Raw genomic sequence first — 14,523 nt, 5'->3', positions numbered from 1 at the left:
GGTAAGGAATTAAAGGAGTAAGGTAACCTAAGTCTCCAAGACCTAGTTTCCACCCAAAACAGAGCGACATTTTCAGCTAGAATGAAGTCTGTGCTTACAACCCTATTCAAATACCGACTGAAAACACTTAAGCCAATTTAAATCTGTCAGTTTTAAAACTTGTGTGCTTCAACCTTTAAATTGATGAAGGTATTAATATCGAACAATTGCAAAGAAAAAAAAAAGGACTATCAAATTCACAAACAAAATCTCCTATGTGTAGCTGTGGGTGAACTGTTGCCAAACCTTTGTTGGAGAACCAGAGGAACTACAAGTAAAAGCTCTAATGGCCAATTATAGCATGTTAAAACTAGAAAAAGTCACAAGGTAACTTGTACCAACAAAAAAAAAATTGCTCAGCTCTTTAATGAGACAAGTGTAGGTGGCTCTGAAAAGAGCCTTTGTTTTTTGTGTGTGTGTCCTAAGGATCAGAGCCCGGACTTATTTTCCCTTGGCCTTGTGGTGGCTCTCGGTCTTCTTGGGCAGCAGCACGGCCTGGATGTTGGGCAGGACACCGCCCTGCGCGATGGTGACGCGTCCCAGCAGCTTGTTGAGCTCCTCGTCGTTGCGGATGGCCAGCTGCAGGTGTCGCGGAATGATGCGCGTCTTCTTGTTGTCGCGCGCCGCGTTGCCGGCCAGCTCCAGGATCTCGGCCGTCAGGTACTCCAGCACGGCCGCCAGGTAGACCGGGGCGCCGGCGCCCACGCGCTCCGAGTAGTTGCCCTTGCGCAGCAGCCGGTGCACGCGGCCCACGGGGAACTGCAGGCCGGCGCGGGACGAGCGCGTCTTGGCCTTGGCGCGAGCCTTGCCGCCCTGCTTGCCGCGTCCAGACATCTTGGAGTGAAAACAGCTTCTAACAAGTCAACGCGCGAAAATTGAGCAAGCTTGCCCTTTATAGTTTTCTCTAGCATCGTAAAGGGACCCATGCGATTGGCTGGCTTCCTCTTTTCCTCTAGACCAATGGAAGCGATTCTGTCAATGGGCGTTTCGAGTGGGCAAACCGAAAATATTAGCCAATCATGAGAATTCTTTACTGAGCCTCATTTGAATAGACTCTTGTAGAAAGTAAAGGGCCGGCGGCCTCGGTTCCACAGTTGCTCTAGCCGGAGTATCGCCATGCCTGAGCCAACGAAGTCCGCTCCCGCCCCGAAGAAGGGCTCGAAGAAGGCGGTGACCAAGGCGCAGAAGAAGGACGGCAAGAAGCGCAAGCGCAGCCGCAAGGAGAGCTACTCCGTGTACGTGTACAAGGTGCTGAAGCAGGTGCACCCCGACACGGGCATCTCGTCCAAGGCCATGGGCATCATGAACTCGTTCGTCAACGACATCTTCGAGCGCATCGCCAGCGAGGCGTCGCGCCTGGCGCACTACAACAAGCGCTCGACCATCACGTCGCGGGAGATCCAGACGGCCGTGCGCCTGCTGCTGCCCGGGGAGCTGGCCAAGCACGCCGTGTCGGAGGGCACCAAGGCCGTCACCAAGTACACCAGCTCCAAGTGAGCTCGCGTGCCTCAACTCTCACCCAAAGGCTCTTTTCAGAGCCACCCACACTCTCAGCGGGAAAAGCTGTTGCACAAGTGTCTCTTTGTAGTCAATTCGGGGTCATACACATGGAATTGTGTTAACAACTTGGCCTTTAGGGTTTTTGTGCAGCCCCTTCACTTAGCGGGTTGCAGAAACCTCAACGTTTTTTCAGAGTCCTGTCGTGAATATACTGTTGTCTGCAATAAGTTAAAAACTGAGGCCAACTAAAACCCGTTCTTGTCTGATGGAAAACAAACTACCCTCTAAAATATCTCCCAAAAGAAATACTTAATGCGTTTAAAATAAGCTTTTGATTTGTCCCAGGATTTAATACAGTTCCTTGCGCATTCATTGTTTCTCCATTAGGGTTTGTTTTCCAGGCAAGGCTCTTAGCCTTGCATTTAGGGTTTTGTGTGAGAGAGGGTCTTGTTTTATAGCAAGGCTTATCTAGAGATCCTCAGGCCCACGTGGCCACCAGCTACCTTTTAGAGTTGCAACTTTGTACTAAGTTCTGAGGAAAGGTAAGCACTCCTACTCTCAAGAGTTCCATGATTAGGTATGTGAAGGTAAACACGTTAATCAAAGGGAAGTTAATGAAAACAAAACAGGAGTTACATTGTTACTAAAGTCTCCCTAGTTTACAAAATGTTTCCTAAGCCTAATCTATGTGCAAACCAAGTTGTCGAACTTCCATAAACTTTTGCCCCCATGATGTATGCCTGCACCTTTGTCTTGCTAAATTCCTGGACTCAAAATATATAATTGGCCTTTTGCCTTATCGTGATGACAGCTTTTTTTCTATCAATCCTAATGTTTCCTCATAAAAGGGGCCTCAAAGGTCTGCTAAGGGTTGCTGTCTGAAATCCTGAGGCTGGGAGACAAAGCCTGGCCAGTTCTAAATAAAGCTGTGGAATTGGTTTTCCTCAGGTCTAACAAAGAATGTACATATTTTACAGGAGAGAACACTGATCCGGGGGACCCTGAAGTTCGTATTCCTTCTTAGAGGAGGAGGTGGAGATTCAGGGAAAAAAAACACTTTCTTGGGGAAACCCATTTGTGGCAAGTCTACTTGAGCAGGGAGTCTCCTGCTGACACAATCAATCTCTACTTTCGGAAGAAAGTCATGATACTGCTGTACTTTCTGGGCATTTGTCTTTGGTCACTTGAGAGAAATCCCTGAATTAGCTGTTCCTCAAATGCCTTCAGTTTGTAGGGCAAAGGGTATTATGTGAGGAATCACGTAGCAAATTCCTCTACGTAATATATGTATATGAAAAGTTGAATATGTCTGTTGTTGGGAACAAGCAAAAGAAACTTATTCTAAATAATGCCTTTCCATTTTCAGAGTTCATTTACCCATAGGAAGAGCGTTAAGTACAAAGTCCCAGGCCCTAGGAAACCTAGGGGCTTCCCAATAGCTGAAGAGCTTCTGTTGTTAGGAGACAGTTGTCTGAGTCCAGCCATTGTAAGTACAACTTCCCCATCTTGATGGCAGGGTCAACTAAGTTCATGTTCCCAGGCCCAGGAACCAACTCCTAACCCCAGCCTTCTGTTTTGGGTATATTCAGAGTCTGTACTAGGTGTGTTTTAACTGGCAAAAAACAAGCCCCCGTATGAGGTGGTTCAACTTCTATGTGAATAAACGTCACCTGTTCTCTGACAAGTCTGTTCCCCATCCCACAATTGGGATCAAAACGAAAACATGTTTACATCCACTACAGGTATGGTGTGAGAATTAAGAACAAAATAAAGACTGTGTATTCACCTCCTTGGGGCAGCGTCTGAAGCTGTGTGAGATCTTTTATAGGTAGTTAGAAAAGAAGCATTTCATATTGTCGCCACTCAGCTCAGCTGATTAGAGTGTGGTGCTAATGATGCCAAGGTTAGGGGTTCAGTCCCCATATGGACCAGTAAATGGTACAGATTTGGCACCTACCATTTGGTTATATAAGAATAAGATTTATAATCCTCCATGACAGGTTTTGTGCTCTCTCTAGTTTATCAAGTCTTCTCTGAGCTCTTTCTCCATCTTTCTGTAACTGAAAGTCCCACCTCACTTACTGCCTATTTGTCCATGAGCCCTCACTATTGACACCTTGTCATGGACCATCTCGGTCAGGTATAGGTACTTGGGAACGGGAGTTCTTAAAGCGTCAGTGGACAAAGATTCCATGTGTGACAAACAGAGACAAAGGCAGGGGCAGTTTGAATCTGAGTGGTTTTTTTTTTTTTTTTTGCAGGCAAGCAGTCTAGATTTTTATACATGTTTTTTAAAACAGGGAGTGTTTTGTGGCTACATTTCCCATGGAGTGGATTCAAGGGAGTCAGTGAAGCAATCAGGCATACACTGTAAAAAGTACGGAATGCAAAGAAATAATGTTGGCATTTCTGAGTTATCGACTTGAAATGAAACAGTACAGGGCACAGAATGCAAAGTGAAGACATCATCATTTTTAAGTTATTGGCTGGTATCAGTGCGCATGCGCTCTCTTTGTCAAGGGTCACTGTTCTCTCATTAACTTTTCCCCCCTGTGTGCTGGGAGTATGGGAACCAAGACAGTTTTTTCTTAGTTCTCCTTTCTAATATCTGAGCACTCCTATTTGGAACTTTCTGAAACACTTTATTTCTTTGTAAATCATAATATAAATTATTAACTAGTGATTAATTATTAGACATGTTTCTTTTAATAACTGGAGAAGACTAGCTGAGCTTGGCTGTGAACTCCGGGCTTGAACAGTCCCTGGTTGCAGTCCCATGTTAGGGCGTTTCATAGAAATGTCGTCATGTCTTAAAGTCCTGGTATGGGAGTAAGGTTAGGAGAAAGAATAGAAACAGAATATGCCAACACAATGAGGGGGGCAAGAAAGGCTGCAATCAAATACTCCTGGCAGGAACATTAGCCCGATTCTAAGAGGCTTTCCCTGGCCAGGGGTCATCGCCTCAGGCTGTGCAATAGCCTTTGTCTCACAGGCTCCATTGGAGGGGTCATGACAGCACCTGGCTTTTATCTACCTCCATTGGATCTGTAGTTCCGGAAGTTAATGCTTCCATGTTCTAGAATGTTCTCCTCTCTAACACCGCCAAACCTTGAGGTGCAGACAAGCTACCTCACCCCTTTCTGGTATTTTTCATGTCATTAACTGCAATAAGCTATTCCTTGAGAAGTGAAGCTTGGGTCATTTTCATGTTTTAATTGTTGGGTCCTTGGTGCTGAGCCTGGCATATAGTAGGTAGTGTCCCTATGTTTATGCTGGATGAAGGACCATAGACATGTGTCCAGGCAAAGTACCCACACAAATAAACTTAAATAAAATATAAAAATGAAAAGGTTGATATCCTTGGTATATGTAATCCCTGTTAGAAGTAAGTACATCCATGAAGTAATGTGTAATTGAATCTAACTAGTATATGACATCTGGCTGTCAGTCACGATAGATACATGTATACGCACATGAGCATTCACACAGCAGGGATGCAGGTGGACAGTGGGCAATGTAAGTTTACAACCCTGTACTGGTTAGTTTTTGTCAGCTTGATTGACACAAACTGTAATTAATCACCTGAAAAAAGGAGAACCCCAATTGAGGAACTGCCTCTGTCAGATTGACCTGTGGGGCATCAGACTGGTTATGCTTGCTGTGGAAGAAGTGAAGTGAGCCAGAAGGCAGCATTCCTCTGTGGTCTTTGCTTTAGTTCTTGCTTGCAACTTTCTACCCTGAATTCCAGATCCAGCTTCCCACAACCCGAGTTTCAAAGCACGACTTTCCCTAGGATGGAGGATGAGCAGACAGGCTATTGTGCCAGCTCTTGAGATGCTGCCATCGGATGACTCTGTGAGTTTAAGGACACCCTGGGCCACACAGTGAGACCTCAGGAGCTTAGTTGGTCCTGAGGCCCTTGTCTCAAAGAGCAAACTGAAAAGCAAAATCAAAAGGCATGGTTATCTTTTTACCAAGGGTGACCACCTTCATAGGACTCCGGCTTCACAATCAGACCCCAGGCTGCAAATGAATACACTGGAGCGGACTTGCTTACTCGTTGACGACGCTCACTGTGTGCTGTGGGTCAATAAGAAATCTACCTCAAGTAAGGGACTCTTGAGTAATGCACTGGAACCACTATAAGAGAACAAGAGATTTTATTTTCCCCTTCTCTAAGTGTCTTCTTGTCTTAGCATGCAGCCCAGCTGGCAGAGTGACTGTCCTACAGTGTTCTACCCTGAGGCTCTGAGGTGGGGGTAAGAAGGTGTGCTGAGGTATGCCTGTAACTCCAGCACCTGGGAGGCCAAAGTAGTAAAGCTGCTGAGAGTTAGAGGCCAGCCTGGATGACATAGGAAGACCATAACTCAAAACAGGGCAAATGCACACAAACAAAACCAAAACAAAGGGTGCTGAGAAAAACTGAGGACATAAAACAAGGGGTGAGGGGCTGGGCAGATGGTTCAGTGATTAAAAGCTCTGACTGTTCTGCCAAAGGTCCTAAGTTCAATTCCCAGCAATCACAGGCTGGCTGACAAACCATCTATAATGAAATCTGGTGACTTGTTCTGGTATTCAGCTGTACATGCAGACAGAACACTGTATACACAACAAATAAATATGTGGGAAGGATTGTAAGTTTTGTCACAAGTGAAAGCAGTCTTGCCAGGCTTTGCCCTTGGACACACCACGGACACTCCCTGAGATTAACCTTGAGATAGACTGGGTGGAGCCATCCTGGGCCTGGAATTCAGGAATCCGATAGGGGACCCCATCTGGATTATTGTGTTTATAATCGACCCTCGATGGGAGGAGGCGATTGGCCCTTGTATGTGAGAGACAAACAGGTAAAGAGGAGTAGCGGATGCGGCAGGTTTGGACTGAGCTTGAGCCCACGTGGATGGGGAAAGAATCAGCCTACAGGCCAGACCAGCACACAGGCCAGCGACACCTAGGGACCCATCCCGTGGAACAGATACCGAAAGGTTCACTCACTCTTGTTTCCCTTTAACCTTTTTTCCCTCTTGTGTAAGATAGTTGGGTTGTATAATAAAGTTTAATTGTTAAAAAACAGATTGTTCCCAGTTTGCTTAACCATTGTTTTGCCCCCCCCCCCCCCAGCTATTCTCTGCCCCAAATCAGCTTTAAAAAACTTTAGGAGAAAGATGCCCCATTTCCCTCAAGGGGGGTTGGGTAGGTTTTTGGTTGCTTTCTTGGGCTATAGATATATATTGTCATTAAAAGGTACAGAGATAGGGGCTGTAAAGAAAAAAAGGGGAGTATAGAGATATGTAGGGATGATAGGACAAAAAGTAGATTATTGAATCTACTTCTCAACCTAAGGCCGGAAAAAAAAAGGGAGGAGTCAAACACTCCAGTAATGAAATCATGAACAAAATTAAATTGCTTTCTTACTTACTTCTGTTAGTAAAATGGTTTTCTTCCTCCTAGTTTTTAGGGGGGGGGGGGGCAGAACTTAGCTGTGAAGCCTTGAACTCCTGCCTCCATCTCCCAAATGCTGCCACATATGGCTTTTCTTCCTTAAAATGCGCTATATTTTTATTTCCATATATGCTGTCTGCGTCAGTGTGTGAATGTCCACCATGTGCTTTCAGGTCCTCAAGTGACTCAGAAGAGGACAGCTGATCTCTAAAAGTGGAAGGACAAACCTGTTGTGTTTCACCGTGTGGGTCCTGGAAACTAAATGTGGGTCAAGGAGCAGTAAGCATTCTTGACCACTGAGCATTTCTCCAACCCTCTTCTTAATTTTAAATCTTGTTTTCTCTTTTAAAAACCCGTTGCATGGTTAATATTGACAAGGCAATGAGCTATCCACATAGTTGGTCAAACATCACCCATGGGTTCCCCGTGCAGCTTTTTCATGCCTCCTTAGAGGAGTCAAACATTTACCCCAGGGAAAGAAGATGATCCTCCTGCCTGGAAATGGGTCTCATCCAACTAATTGCAGAGCCAAATAGAACAGAAACAGACCCCACCGACAGAGAGGAGGCCTTGCCCCCTTCCACTGCATGCTTTGGGGCTGATAAATCGTTTTCCTGTCCTTAAGCTCAAATTGAAATGCTATCAGCTCTTGCTGGCTCCTGAGCTGGTGGCCTTTGAGCTGAAAATAAACCATTGGCTCCAGAAGTTAGCAAGCTAACCGCCGCTTTTGTGAGTGCTCCATCAGTCATATATCTATAGGCACGAGCACTTCATATTGGTTTTGTTGCTGACTAATCAAGTGGTAAAGACAGGCTGGCTAGGGTGAGGTGGTAAGTGTGTGAATGCCTTTATAATTTCTTTCAAAAATGAACCTAGCTTAAATCCTCATTTCCTCCATAAATTAGCTTCTCTTTGAAAAGACAGTTGACCTCTGGAGTCCCTTTCTCTGTAACGGAGAGTCTGGGAGGGCCAGGCCTCATTCCTCCCAGTACTACTGTGTGCCTAGTGCTCACTTGCGTGCTAGAAAACGAGCCTTCAGTGCGCTGCTGGCTGATATCGTAGTGTATGCTAGATATGAGGCAGATTCCTACAACTATATGTGTACTGTATTGAATTCTATAAATTGTGTTTTTATAACACATAGGAAACGTGTTTATATTAGTATAAAATGAAAGAATCAGCTTCCAACTAGCCAGTTAAGAGGAACTCTTGGGGCCTGGCGTGGTGGCGCACGCCTTTAATCCCAGCACTCGGGAGGCAGAGGCAGGTGGATCGCTGTGAGTTCGAGGCCAGCCTAGTGTCCAAAGGGAGTCCAGGACAGCCAAGGCTACACAGAGAAACCCTGTCTCGAAAAAAGAAAGGAACTCTTGGGTTCCCTGGGAGAATGAGAGGGGCTGGGACAGAAAGGTGTTTAAGGATGGTTGGCGCTCTAGCGGGACTCAGCCCATCCTAAACAACGCTCTGCATCCCAACGCGTGCAGCCCAGCTTCTGACCACAGCATTCCTGTCCTTGCAGTCTGTTGTTTACTTCAAAAAGCAAAACTCTTATTCGTTTCCTGATGCCCTGTAGAACAACATCCCAGCCCAGTGGATATAGACAGTGTTCAGCCCTCTGGTCACAGAAGTAGGAAGGGAAGTGTGACCACTGGGTGGCTGTTCCAGATCGGCGTCTAGCGTGGAATGGTGATGCACACTCCTGACCCTGCCTCCCATGAGGCAGAGCAGGAGGATGGACAGGTATGGGTCGGATGGGGGGATACACTAGGATAAGAAGGCCATTCTCAGCTATGGAGGCAGTGTCTCAAATATCCCCCCCAAATAAACTGGCACACACTTATTACCCCAGCAATCAGGTGCTGAGGCAGGCAGTGTAGTCTGGCTATGTGGTGCGTTCCAGGCCACCAGGACCCTGTCAAAAGAACAATTTCAGTTTAAAGGTAAGCAGGGCTGTGTTCCCATGTCTGGCGGCGAGGGCAGCAATGCTATGGAAGAGTGAGAGGAGGCCGTTATAGAATGCAGTACTTTAAAGACATATTCTAACATCAAATGAAAAGGCAGCTGAATTGTCCTGTGACTCCTTCACATGTGCTACACACACAATATATAAATTCACTAAATGCAGTTTTACAAAGTTTATTACAAGACTCACCTTTTTTTCCCCATACATTTATATCACTTATCTAAGAAACATTCAGAGACTTTTTAGGTTTCTCTTGCCTTCTATCCCTTGTTTGTTCTGGAAACAGATGTTTGGTTGGCATACATGTAATTTACATTATAAGACTACTATTAAAAAAACATGACTAAAGTTGGGCGTTGCCCCAGCCCGCCAGGGTTCAACTAACGCTCAGGAGGAGAATTTTCCTGTATAGGGACAGAACACAAGACACGAAGAAGGGGGCAAGTCTGGATTCTGATCAAACCCTGTTTATTGAGAAATTTCACAGAGTTTTTATAAGGCAGAGGGCAAGGAAGTATATTGCTATGGCAACCCAGCTGTAGGCTATCTCAAGATGCGAAGAATTCCAAGCAGGTCACAACATCCTGCAACATCGAATATTTTGCTATCTTTATCTAATCTAACTGTTAAACTACAACAGGGTGGCTCCATCTAAATCTTATCTTTAGTCTAACTATTGAACCACGACAGGGTCAGCTGGTGTCTGGTAAATGGCAGACTGCTGGAGAAATAGGAACCTAGGCTCTGACAAGATGGAAGAACATTGGCCATATAGCCCGTCCCCGACAGGGCATGGTAGCACACACCTCTAATCCCAACATTCCAGAAGCTGAGGTTGGTGGATCTCTGAGTACAAAGCCAGCCTGGTCTACAGAGCGAGTTCCAGGGCAGATAGGGCTACACAGACAAACCTTGTCTTACAAACTAAAACAAAAAGAAGAAAGAAAATGAAATGTGCTAATGAATAGAAAGAATTTTTTAAAAGCATTACCTAATCATGAAAATAATTGTTATTGTGAAAAGGTGCCTTTTATTCTGTTTTTGGTTTGGTTTGGTTTGGTGTTTTTTGTTTGTTTGTTGTGGGGTTTTTTTTTGTTTTGTTTTGCTTTGTTTTTTTGCGACAGAGTTTCTCTGTGTAGCCTTGGCTGTCACTTTGTAGATCAGGCTGGCCTCCAACACACATCAATCCACCTGCCTCTGTCTCTTGAGTGCTGGTATTAAAGGTGTGCACCACCACGCCCAGCTCCGGTTTTGTTTTTTGTTTGTTTGTTTGTTTTCATTGTTTGGTTTGTTTGTTTTCTCCTAACCAGGATGATATGGTGTAATATGCTATTTATCAGATTGCTCCTAGTGGGTTTTTTTTAAAGATATATATATATCTGTATGAATACCTGCAAACCAGAAGGCGGCATTATATTACATGATAGGATGGTTGTGCGCCACCATGTGACTGCCAGGAATTGAACTCAGGACCTATACAAGAGCAGTCAGTGCTCTTAACTGCTGAACCATCTTTCCAGCCCTGCTTTTTTTTTGTTTGTTTGTTTTTTGTTTTTTTTTTTACAAACTAGACTGCTGGAGAAAAAAATTACCAACCTCAAATATACTACATTTTACATATATTGAAAACCAGTACATTTCTAGTGGTAGAATTTCAGGTTAGAAGAGATGCAAATTCACAGGCCACCAGGAATGATTATGAGAGGCTTATTCATGGTCTTCCACGCCCATCCTACCAAACTCACTGTTAGGCGCCACTCGTCTACACCATTGCCTGGTCGACTTCTACAACAAATTAGTCAAGGAACACACGAATAGAAAATCCCTTGGAGGCTCAGGAATGCTCCATGCTCATGGTACTTAGTGGCACATACTCACCTTGATGACCCAGCACATGATCTCACTGCCAACAGCATCTTACTGTCATATTTGAGTCATAAAGCTTCCTGAAAACAGGCTGGCTTTCTACTCCCACACAGCAGATAAAGTAACGGTCAGTGGCTTCTGGGTGAATTGCAGAGTTGGGAGGTCTGCCTGACCTACATACAAAGGGAGTGCTGGCCACATAAGTCTACAGGGAAACCCTGACTCAGGGTGGGAGTGAGATGATACCTGTAGGTTTTCTTCATCGCTGTTGCTTTTGTCATATTTTTCATTAGCTTAACCCAGAAGCGGAAAGCCAAGAACGTACCTGTTCCTTTCTTGTCTCTATCTTCACTTCTTGCAGTGAACAAACACTTCCCGCAAGACTCAAAGACCTTTGTAAGGTGTCCAGAGACCTTCACAGGAATCCTGCTAAAAGCCAAACCCGACCGACTATAGGCAAAGACACTTGTGCAACAGCTTTTTCCACTGAGAGTGTGGGTGGCTCTGAAAAGAGCCTTTGTGTGCGTGGTGAGGCGCGCGCTCACTTGGAGCTGGTGTACTTGGTGACGGCCTTGGTGCCCTCCGACACGGCGTGCTTGGCCAGCTCCCCGGGCAGCAGCAGGCGCACGGCCGTCTGGATCTCCCGCGACGTGATGGTCGAGCGCTTGTTGTAGTGCGCCAGGCGCGACGCCTCGCTGGCGATGCGCTCGAAGATGTCGTTGACGAACGAGTTCATGATGCCCATGGCCTTGGACGAGATGCCCGTGTCGGGGTGCACCTGCTTCAGCACCTTGTACACGTACACGGAGTAGCTCTCCTTGCGGCTGCGCTTGCGCTTCTTGCCGTCCTTCTTCTGCGCCTTGGTCACCGCCTTCTTCGAGCCCTTCTTCGGGGCGGGAGCGGACTTCGCGGGCTCAGGCATGGCGAAACTCTGCCTAGAACAACTGCAGCGCCGAGACTGCCGGCCCTTCGCTTTATATAAGAGTCTATTCAAATGAGGCTCAGGAAAGAACACTTACGATTGGCTGATGGTTGGGCGACGTCATCTAGGAGATTTGCCCAATCGACATGCTCAATGTCAGAATCGCTTCCATTGGTCTAGAGGAAAAGAGGAAGCCAGCCAATCGCATGGGTCCCTTTTCGGTGCCAGAGAGAATTATAAAGGGCAAGCTCGCCCAGGTTGCGAACGCTGAGTTGCTAGGGGTTGTTTTCATTTTAAGGATGTCTGGACGCGGCAAGCAGGGCGGCAAGGCGCGCGCCAAGGCCAAGACGCGTTCGTCCCGCGCCGGCCTGCAGTTCCCCGTGGGCCGCGTGCACCGGCTGCTGCGCAAGGGCAACTACTCGGAGCGCGTGGGCGCCGGCGCCCCGGTCTACCTGGCGGCCGTGCTGGAGTACCTGACGGCCGAGATCCTGGAGCTGGCCGGCAACGCGGCGCGCGACAACAAGAAGACGCGCATCATCCCGCGACACCTACAGCTGGCCATCCGCAACGACGAGGAGCTCAACAAGCTGCTGGGACGCGTCACCATCGCGCAGGGCGGCGTTCTGCCCAACATCCAGGCCGTGCTGCTGCCCAAGAAGACCGAGAGCCACCACAAGGCCAAGGGAAAATAAGTCCGGGCTCTGATCCTTAGGACACAAAAACAAAGGCTCTTTTCAGAGCCACCTACATTTTCAAGTAAAAGAGGTGTGACATCTCCCTTTGTCGTTTGAAGGGGACAAACACGAACGAAAGCAAGACGCCACGGTCCCCCATTAACACCTCAGCCTGACTTCGTTTCTCCCCTGATGGCCACTTATCTGGTGGCTTTCCAGTTTACATGGGTGTCCGCTCCCTAGCGTACGGCCTTGCTCGCCCCTCAGTAATAACACAGGCTCGGAAGTCTAGGCCATTCGTAAAGCAGCATGGAAGGCTGCGTGCAAGGATACGTCCACGTCCCCAGGCGGAGCCACTTTCTAGTGGGCTATGACAAGGACACATGGCTGAATAAACCTCAGCTCAAATACTTAGGTGTTTTGGCTTGTTTTGTTTTTTATGTAACCTGGTTCCCTTCGAACTTATAACTGGAATTCCCTTAGCGTTTATGCTCTTACCTCAAACACATGGTCCTAGTTTTCCTGCACTTAAATGATTTAAAAAACCTCCCTGACTTTCACAACCTGTATAGTGTTACAAATCGGGCATTACGAAGCAGAGCCAGACATCTGAGTTGGAAACATCCGGACTTATATAGCGACAAGGTGATTCGCAAAATGAGTGTGAAAAACAGTAATGACAGCAGTTAAAATGATTCCCATTAGGAACACATCTCATAGAATTTTCAGTTGATTGGCACAATTAGTGATTTTCTCGTTAATTTATTGTTTGATTCACTAAAACGCATCTCAATACCATTTTCCTAGACAAAGTGCTAAAAGGAAACACGTAAATAAGGGAAGATGGCGGATTTTGCTTCCTTTCCATTCATAGCCAAGGCTGAAAGGAATGAACCGCTGGGCTTTTGCCGCGCCGAGGGCTCCTCCCCCAGCACAGGCATTTCCCGCCCCTGCGCTTCCTGTTTTCACTCCGGTCCGCACGTTCCCTATAAGAGAGACCTGCCGTGGTGCCAGGGCCGTCAGTCCGCTTGCTCTTTGTGTTCAGCCATGTCTGGTCGCGGCAAAGGCGGGAAGGGCCTGGGCAAGGGAGGCGCCAAGCGCCACCGCAAAGTCCTGCGCGACAACATCCAGGGCATCACCAAGCCCGCCATCCGCCGCCTGGCCCGGCGCGGGGGAGTCAAGCGCATCTCCGGCCTCATCTACGAGGAGACCCGCGGGGTGCTCAAGGTCTTTCTGGAGAACGTGATCCGCGACGCCGTCACCTACACGGAGCACGCCAAGCGCAAGACCGTCACCGCCATGGACGTGGTCTACGCGCTCAAGCGCCAGGGACGCACGCTCTACGGCTTCGGCGGCTGAGTCGGCCTCATTCCCGCTCGCTCTATGTTAACGGCCCTTTTCAGGGCCACCCACAAAACCAGTAAAGGAGCTGAACTGGCTTTCTGTGTTAGTTGGACAATGACTTCTACGAGCGGCTGGAGGGTCACACTATTTATTTGGGAATTAAAGTTAACTACGTTTGGCCACACAAGAGTGGCAGCTCTCGGGCGGGCCCGACAATACCGGACCTTACTCCAAAATTTGAAGATTTAAAAGGCAGTTATTCTGCTTAAGGTGGTGCACGCTTTTAATCCCAGCACTCGAGGCAGAGGCAAGCAGAAACTAGCTCGTTTCTTCCCTAATGGCTGCTGTTTTCGTGGCTTTCCAGTGTACATGGGTATCCACCCCATAGCGCACGGCGTTGCTCAAGCCTCAGTAATAACCGTGTAGGCCACAGCTACACAGAAACCGTGTCTTGGAAGTCACAATTCTATATCAGCTGTTTTAGTTCGTGGTTTAGCAGAGTATGTGTGTTTTGCAGTACTGACTTACTCAGAGAACGCTTTGTGTTAGGCAGCTCCTCCTCAACCCCCCCCCCCCTAAAAGTTCAGGCAGGCCTACCTCCTAATATTTACATCTTGTTTCCATCTCCAGAATAGTTGAGATTGTAAAAAAAAAAAAAGAAAGAAAGAAAGAAAGAAAAATTCTCAGGACAGTGGTGCACATGCCTTTTAATCCCAGAAGGCCGAGGCAAGGCCAGGCAGGGCTACAGAACGAATTCTAAAATAGTACTACACAAA

General features: G+C 47.1%; 5 protein-coding genes across 5 annotated transcripts; 3 read left to right on the top strand and 2 right to left on the bottom strand.

Moving 5' to 3' along the window:
- Positions 1-421: 421 nt before the first annotated feature.
- Positions 422-917, bottom strand: LOC311605095 (histone H2A type 1-B). The gene has a single exon (XM_084795385.1). The coding sequence runs from the start codon at positions 871-873 to the stop codon at positions 481-483; it is 393 nt and encodes a 130-aa protein (XP_084651511.1). The 5' UTR covers positions 874-917; the 3' UTR covers positions 422-480.
- A 203-nt stretch (positions 918-1,120) lies between these two features.
- LOC311604948 (histone H2B type 1-F/J/L-like) lies at positions 1,121-1,585 on the top strand. The gene has a single exon (XM_084795183.1). The coding sequence runs from the start codon at positions 1,156-1,158 to the stop codon at positions 1,534-1,536; it is 381 nt and encodes a 126-aa protein (XP_084651309.1). The 5' UTR covers positions 1,121-1,155; the 3' UTR covers positions 1,537-1,585.
- A 9,736-nt stretch (positions 1,586-11,321) lies between these two features.
- LOC311605406 (histone H2B type 1-F/J/L) lies at positions 11,322-11,790 on the bottom strand. Its single transcript, XM_084795905.1, has one exon. It carries the CDS (start codon positions 11,727-11,729, stop codon positions 11,349-11,351), a length of 381 nt encoding a protein of 126 aa, XP_084652031.1. The 5' UTR covers positions 11,730-11,790; the 3' UTR covers positions 11,322-11,348.
- Positions 11,791-11,860: 70 nt separating this feature from the next.
- On the top strand, positions 11,861-12,455 carry LOC311605405 (histone H2A type 1-B-like). Its single transcript, XM_084795904.1, has one exon. The coding sequence runs from the start codon at positions 11,876-11,878 to the stop codon at positions 12,419-12,421; it is 546 nt and encodes a 181-aa protein (XP_084652030.1). The 5' UTR covers positions 11,861-11,875; the 3' UTR covers positions 12,422-12,455.
- A 776-nt stretch (positions 12,456-13,231) lies between these two features.
- Positions 13,232-13,807, top strand: LOC311604526 (histone H4-like). Its single transcript, XM_084794467.1, has one exon. It carries the CDS (start codon positions 13,247-13,249, stop codon positions 13,760-13,762), a length of 516 nt encoding a protein of 171 aa, XP_084650593.1. The 5' UTR covers positions 13,232-13,246; the 3' UTR covers positions 13,763-13,807.
- Positions 13,808-14,523: the final 716 nt, after the last annotated feature.

Source organism: Acomys minous (assembly GCF_964271855.1).
Source record: "Acomys minous genome assembly, chromosome: 9".
Lineage (NCBI taxonomy): Eukaryota > Metazoa > Chordata > Mammalia > Rodentia > Muridae > Acomys > Acomys minous.
The sequence above is the reverse complement of the archived record's forward strand: the minus strand, read 5'-3'. Positions and strand labels throughout refer to the sequence as shown.

What these genes read in the sequence shown, in the direction of transcription:
- LOC311605405 (XM_084795904.1), top strand. Translation starts at nt 11,876, where the DNA reads ATGCTCAATGTCAGAATCGCTTCCATTGGTCTAGAGGAAAAGAGGAAG.
- LOC311604526 (XM_084794467.1), top strand. Translation starts at nt 13,247, where the DNA reads ATGGCGGATTTTGCTTCCTTTCCATTCATAGCCAAGGCTGAAAGGAAT.
- LOC311605095 (XM_084795385.1), bottom strand. Translation starts at nt 873, where the DNA reads ATGTCTGGACGCGGCAAGCAGGGCGGCAAGGCTCGCGCCAAGGCCAAG.
- LOC311604948 (XM_084795183.1), top strand. Translation starts at nt 1,156, where the DNA reads ATGCCTGAGCCAACGAAGTCCGCTCCCGCCCCGAAGAAGGGCTCGAAG.
- LOC311605406 (XM_084795905.1), bottom strand. Translation starts at nt 11,729, where the DNA reads ATGCCTGAGCCCGCGAAGTCCGCTCCCGCCCCGAAGAAGGGCTCGAAG.